Here is a 7483-nt window from a genome sequence, read left to right on the forward strand (position 1 = left end):
AGTGGAAACAGAGGTATTTCAAATCTGCTCTATTTCAAATCTGCCACATACTTCACATAATGTTTAAAAATATACTTTGAATTTTAATTTTGTTTAATTCATTGGTTGATTTTTTTGTTGTGTTGGGGTTTTTTTGGGTTTTTTTGGTGTTGGTTTTTTTTTGTTGTTGTTATTGTTTTGGTTTGGTTTGGTTTTTTTTGAGTGGCAAACCTTCAGGAAAAACAAAGCCCCAGTGAAGAAATGCTGTACCCTTGTAAAAGTAACTTACCATCATTTCATATGATATCTAAGGCCCTTTTACAGTTTAAATAATGTACCCTGGAAGGGTATTTCAAAATTTCCTCTACTTTCAGTTTGAGAAAATGATATGTATTCACATTAAAAGCAATGAATACTTGTAGGAGAGCAAGCTATTCTGTGAATATTGAGTTAGCCATATCCTCTGAGTGAATTTCCATCCCATGAGTGAGCATTTTTCTCCTGGGAACAGGTTTGAAAAGGTGGTATTTTTGCCAGCACCATGGCTATGGTAAATTAGAGGTCAGTTAGAAGTTATTCTATAGGCTCCAGGGGTTTTCTGGGGATCAGTGAATAGTTAAGACCAGCCCAGAGAATGGCATTCTGCAAAACAAATGTCCAGAAGATGACATTTAACCAAAGAGTAAAATGTGGGGTGGATGAATACAGTTTTAAAAAGGTTATAGCTGTCTCACACTGCCAGTCTTTCCTGGGACTGTTGTGGAATGGCACAGGAATTGGAGCAAAAGTACCAAACTCACCAAGTTGCTGTTTCCTGTGCTGTGTACTCGATGTGAGGTAAAGGGTCTCCTCTGTAACGAAGAGAAGAAATATGACATGTGTCTCAAGAAAGTTTCAAGTTCAGTTTCCAAGTACTATATTTTTGTTTTGCCTGCACCATGAATATTTGCTGGAATGAAAATAGAAACAGTAAAATAGTAAATAAGGAACTATTTTTTTGTCTTGGTCAGCTCTGATGTTGGCATTCTCTGCTCTGTTACAATGTGAGGAGGAAACAGAGGGATATGTAAGAAAGAGATCTGTGTTCAGAAGGTTTACAGATGGAATAAGAGACCTTCAGGCTTGCCATCACCTCTGCTGAAGGCAATCTAGCAAGCAAAACACAGTGTGTGCCTGGAGAGTCCCCTCCCGGAGGATGTGATCAGCACAGTACTGTCACAGAGAACTTTCATAAAGCCGTGAGCAGAGAGCTGCCCAGGCATTCACTGCATGGTTAGCACTGACTTCTCTGATGGGTGTTTTTTTCTCCTCTTCCTCACTGTTGCTTCTTTTGTAGCTCTGAGTCAGTTCAGTTCTGCTCTTGGGCTGTTCTGAGCTGGTCTGACTCTGGTATTTGATGGCAGAGAGAAAACTGTACTCAGAAATCTCACAAGACTTTGGAGACCCCACCAGTTCCTGGATGCCATGAGGCTGATAATCCACCATCAGTTTTACCTATACCTTTGATTTACCTTATCAGAAAGCAGGGTAATTCTGGTGAAGGCTTGCACATAAAGGTGGAAACATTTTTATTCTCTTACACAAGAACTGAGAGCTTTGTATATTTTTAGGTAGTTAATGTGCATAGATGGAGACATTTAAAAAAGGAAATAACAAAAATAATAAATTGCTTTCCACTGTTAAATATATATATGTTAGTAAATAGTGTTCCTTAAATTTCCCTGAAAAAGATTAGCCTCAGCTCAGGACCGAGTCCTAAAAGGAACTAGAAAATTGAAATAAAGAGGCATATTGAAATAATTCTGCTAAAACAAAATCCGGCACTGAGCTGGGATATGTGAACGCAATCTTAAGATTTTTGCCTTAAAATGTATTTGCTGTGTTGTCACAAACGCCAATTTTGTATGGAGTGAAAGCTTTTGTGCCTGAATTTTGTTCTCTCAAAAGTGGCCCCACTGATACATTAACAAAATATTACATCTCTGACATTTCTTGCACATGAAGTCTGAAAGTACATGAGGAGCACTGAACTCTCCCTTCAGCAGCCTTGTACTTACACTCTGTAATTAAAGGCCAGGTCAGCAAAGAACGCCCTCCGTTTGTTATACTCCAGGTCAGCGTATCCCTGGGTTAGAAAATAATTTGGGGGAAAAAAAAGCCTTACATTATGAGAGATCTGTGGGCATAAGTAGAAATCAACAGAACCAGCACTGGATCTGTAGGAAGTACGGGCTCCCCACCCAATCTCCCCTGTGCATTTATTACTATGTTGTGAAAAACAGACTCAGCGGTATCTGTTTAAAGGGGAAGTTTACCTACTGAATACCAGAATTTTCCTTCTTCTCCTTCTGTGTTTACTAGAATTTAAACTTCAAGCAGGCTTTGCCAGCTATTGAATATGCATACTGACATGGAATCACATTCCTTTTAATTTTACATCATTCATAATAGGAATTAAAACTGAAATCTGAAACTGTGTGCTAATATAACTCATAAAACAGAGTTGATCAGCATCACTGTTCAAATATTTATTATTCTAAAATATTCAGAACTTACTGGAACCACTTGGTATACTACAAGCCAAATTTGTCCCTTAGGTTTATTCGCACAATTTTTAGTGTAGCAATAATACCAGTAAGCCTGCAGTTAATGAGTGTTGTGTGCGTGAATCTGAGGAAAGGGCTGGATCCTGGGAACATGTTTATTTTGTCATGTGCTGTGGATAATATGTTCATTCAGATGCCACCCTTGCTTGTCAGTGGCTGTAACAAGTCCATTTACATGAAAAAACACGAAGAACTGTTGGGCCAGGTTTACATAGATGCTGTGACCTCTCAGCTTTGCCCCTGCTGTTCTGAGGGCTCTGCACCCACCCTCTGAGCAGCAGGAGCCTCCCTGGGGGACGTGCAGCCAGTGACAGGGTGGCCCAGAAACTGGTGTCACAATGACATCAGTTTGATTGGTTTTGGCCAGTAAAGAGAAAGTAAAGAACAAACTGAAGGTGTGGAGATAAACAACCCAAACTGTCTACTTGGTAGGAAATGTTTATGCAAAATCTTTCTTGAGCTACCTTGAGCTACCTGTACATCAGCTTCTTCTGTGCTTTCCCCCAGCCTCTCCATTTTTTGAGCCCTGCTCAGAAGCATGATAAACAAGCCCATGCTGTGCTCTCTCCTGCCACAGACAAGCGATGTTCAGTGCCTGAGGTAACTTGTTTTCAACTTGTTAGGGATTTCTAAATTGCACTACATTCTGCAATTTAAATTTATCCCCGCTCAATACTTTGGTTACTCTGCACCACTGCTGCTTTCTCTCAACTTCTTCAGTGCTCACACCTTCTATTTGGCAAAGATGAGGGGAATTTGGTCCAGTTCAAAGAATTCCCAATACATGTTAATTTGTCTAATGAGAAACAGCCTAAGAGCTCAGGAAAATTACAAATACTTGGACTGTTTGCATCAGAAAGAAATTAGGAAGAATTAAATATGCCCTGATTATTGAAGATATGAAGCTCTCCTAGAGCATTATAGTTGAATAAGTGATCCTCAAAACAGAAGACAGACTTATAGACTTGGAAAGGCCTATTTCATATTACACAGGACTGTACATAGCTCACAACAAAATATGGTTTAAGGTTAATGAAAGGGACTAAATAGAATTCAGACATGTAGAGAAGGGAATGACAAAAACTTTCTTGTAGATTCTGTTGACACATATCTACACCTGCACTGCATTTCTCAGTGCAAAGTATGTCCTTTTTCTTTCCTTTCCATGCATCCCTTCTGTGTGATGCTTGACAGGACACAATGCTGCTGTGACCTGCCTTGTCGATTGGCAAACGGCCCTTTGGAGTCCCTTTTGTGTCTGTGTCTAACTCACACCTCATCTGTACTAAAGCTGGGAAACTTTGATGAGAAATGAGTGTTTGTTTGTTTGTTCCCAGTACTTTGCCTTAATATTATCACTAGAGCAGGACTCCACAGTGCATTTTCCCCTTCCATCTCTTAGAGTTTGTGCTTAGGGCATGGCTAAGAATACACATATAAAGCTCTTACAGTAAAACCCTTTTTGTGGTCCACTCCTGCAGGGACTCATGCAGTCCTTAATTCCACTGAAGATGAGTTTTTATCTGCCCCTTTGTTTTTGCTCTTCGTTCTAGAGTATTTGTTTACTCTTGAAGTTTCCCTTACAACAATCTCCCTACAGAGAGTTTCTCTTTTAAAGATGAAATAACAGTAATGTTAAACTTACAGGCTGGCCATGGTCCAAACTGGGATCATACTTCATGATCAGATGGTGGCAGTTGTCCAGATCTTGGATTTTTCTAGGGAACCAGGGCACTGGAGAGAAAGCAGAGAGTTAAACAAAAGAGTATCAAATACATTTTAGAAGACAGAGTAAATAAAAGCTGTGATGAAGATTAAAAGCTTTCTTTTTATCAATATCTAAGAATATTCATATTTTATTATTACCATAATTGTCATCATACATGCCAAGTTGACTTGTTTCCTGGCCAAACTGGCAGATTGGATGAAAAATTATCTGAAATTAACTTGCTGTGATAATCTCTCAGTTTTAATTAGTAGAAACAATTTTTAAAGGCAAAAATATCTTTTAGATCAAATGTGCTGTTCTGTTTGACACAGGACAGCAAATTTATTTCAACATTCTGGATTTAAGAGTATATTTTGATCTTGTCTAAAAAGCAGTCTTACATTTTCATACCTTTAAAAGTGAAACAATATTTTAAAAGGAAAACGTGAAATTTCTAAAATTTCTAGAAACTGAACAGGTGAAGAAGCATCTTCAAGTTTTTTTCTTCTGGCTCATTTTTTTTTTCCAGCAACATTATTCTTTAGCTAAACTTCCAAACAGCTTCCTTCTCATGAAGTGGGAAGCTTTTCCAGTGACTAAAATTAAAATAAAGTGTGAACATTTTAATTTAAATGTCAGTATTTATGAGAAATTAATTTAAAAAGAAGTGTTGGAAAAACACAAAGTTGATTTTGCTTTCGGAGGTCAGACTGATGCTGTAATCAAACTTTCTGTGGTACAACTCAGGTCCATTTGGGGTCACCCTTAATCTCATACTGGACAAGACATCAGACATCTCTGTACTGAATGTTAAATTTAACTTTTGCTGTATTATATTATATCCAGGCACATCAAGTTTAGAAAAGTACAAACCTAAAAATACTCAGATATTGGGGAAACTCCATTTTTTTCATGTCTTACAACCAATTCTGTGATACAACAGAAGAAATACCTGTTTGACAGATGTCTTATGTGCACCCAGAACTTTTTTCTGAGCCTTTGTCTCTGGCTGTACCAGTGGTTCTGCATGCAAGGTACCTTTCCAGCCATCTATTACCATATCCGCTCAAAACCTGTACCTGATCACAGCTGCCCCCGGGTATGTCCCCACACACATCTTGCCTGTTCCTTGCAGAATTGAATGTAAACACACCCTCTTTCGACAGTGCCTTGTTTTTATTGTAGTTCCACATCCTGGCACATCTGAAACCTCCCAAGTCCCAAGGAAATCCTAAAGAAATGCTTCTCCAGCTCCTAAACCCTCTTTGGCTCTCCAGTTTCCCTGATAATAGTGATGCCCTCTTGATATCCCCACGGTTCCTGAGAACAGCTTGGCGTGGACTGCATCTTGTAGTTAGCCTGACAGTGAATTTCAAACAATACCCAAAGGTGTCCAAATGGGTCTGTATTAGTTAAAAGTGCTCTGGGAATGTCTGTCTGGCCTTGTCAAGGGAGGGAAACCCCATGGCAATTCTGTATTCAGAGAACTCAGCCTGTGAGCTGGACCCTCAGCCTTCTCTTCTGTCATCCTCAGGATTGTATTAGTCTCTAACGGCTGTATTCACCCATTCCTGCCTGCAAACAGGAAAAATACCTGTCTGCTCCTGTGTTTTTCTTGAAGCAACCAGTTCTCTGCACAGCTCTCAGCACACAATCTTCCTGTCATTGAGGAGTTTCTAGTTTCTCCTCAGCTTTTTGTTCTGCTGCCCTTTCTCATCTCCCTCTTTGCTGGAACACTTTTCTCACCTCAGTTCTGCTGGCTATGATGAAGTGCTTCTCTTTCTGAACTAATGGCAATGGAAAGCAGCCATGCAGAGACAAATAATGAATGCACAGTCACTGGCTTTCCAGACAAATTAAATTACTATCATGAAGCTGAAGCTAAAACTAAAAAAGTTACTCCGAAAGAACAGCACTAATAGATGCATACATTGCTTACCTTTGTCTTCTCTGCTGGCTTTCACATCCTTTGCTACTCTCTTTAAGGTGGTGATGAGGATACCAACATCAGCACTGTGAACTTCACATTCAACAAAAATGTCAAGATCATCAGCAGAGTTCTTGGGCTTTTTGGTTCGACGGGTTTCAAAGTGATAGATTTGAGTTTCAAACATCTGCAAGAGTCAAGTGTTCATATGATGAAGCTTCTCCAAAGACTGAAAATCCAGGTAAGTCTAGATACACTTCCACAGTGTCTTTAAAAGGTGACTAAAAGAAGTATTAATTAGAAGTGCATGTTAAGCAATGAAGACCAATAATGTCTGGTTTAGAAAGAGCTAAAATACAGACAGAGCTAAAGATTAAACACTGTAGAAATGGGTAGAGAGAGAATGAGATGAATGATGAATACTGTTGACTGTAGAATTTCATCTGTGCAGAAACAGTAAATGAATGGCCGGGTAACTTAAAACCCTGCCAGAACGAAAGCAGATCTATTGATGTCTAATAGCACCATAATCGTTAAAAAATTGGGAAAATAAATAACAAGTACAATGCTTTTCTTTAGAGTTATTCATTTTCCCAGATGAGAGTGAGCACCTGGTGGGGGTACTTCAAGTGCCCAGACTACATAATGCCTGTGTGGCTCACAGCTCTTACAGTCTTTGTATCTCCTGCCAAATACGCAGAGAAAATTCACTGGCTTCTAACATCTCCACAGTCTGAGTGCTTGAAATGCTGGCCACCACAACTGCTAGAAAGAAACAACAGATTGGTATCTGCTCTAAACAACCCTTGCATAAAATGTTGATTCTTCTAAGAGACTGTGCCTAGATGCTCCCTTCCCCCAGAGCACTCTCCCTCTTTGCCCTGAGACCAGACCGCCTCTCTGAGCAGCTGGAGCAAAACCAGGACAGTGAGAAAGGGGGAAGGCAGCACAAGGTGCAAGTCAGGCAGGGAGCAGGAGAAGGGTGAGAGAGGGAGAGATGCAGACTGGGAGACATGAAGGCAGTAGGGGCAGAAGAGAGGGCTCAGCAAAGGAAGGGAATATTGAGGTCTGTACCTCAAAGACTTCAGCTGCCTTAGAGAGCTCAATCTTCCTCACGTTGTAGAGGGTGAGGGTCAGAATGAGAGAACCTCTGTCATCTTCCCTGTTGGAGTCCAGGCTGCCTTGGCTGTTCAATGACTGTAAGCCACACATCTTCTCCTTGTTGGCCTCTTCTTTTGGGCCTGAGATCCCCACCAAATCCAT

The 7483-nt window shown here is 40.1% G+C and overlaps 1 protein-coding gene across 1 annotated transcript in view; it reads right to left on the reverse strand.

The window, feature by feature from the left end:
- LOC103618194 (tyrosine 3-monooxygenase) overlaps positions 1 to 7483 on the reverse strand; it is a 34976-nt gene extending 27493 nt beyond the window's left edge. Inside the window, exons 1-5 of the mRNA XM_008636577.2 lie at positions 7295 to 7483; positions 6233 to 6407; positions 4231 to 4319; positions 2037 to 2104; positions 780 to 830 (exon numbers count right to left, since the gene is read on the reverse strand). Coding sequence (XP_008634799.1) covers positions 780 to 830; positions 2037 to 2104; positions 4231 to 4319; positions 6233 to 6407; positions 7295 to 7483 — 572 coding nt within the window. The remainder of the gene's footprint in view (positions 1 to 779; positions 831 to 2036; positions 2105 to 4230; positions 4320 to 6232; positions 6408 to 7294) is intronic.

Source organism: Corvus brachyrhynchos, unplaced genomic scaffold (assembly GCF_000691975.1).
Source record: "Corvus brachyrhynchos isolate BGI_N302 unplaced genomic scaffold, ASM69197v1 scaffold56, whole genome shotgun sequence".
Taxonomy (NCBI): Eukaryota; Metazoa; Chordata; class Aves; order Passeriformes; family Corvidae; genus Corvus; species Corvus brachyrhynchos.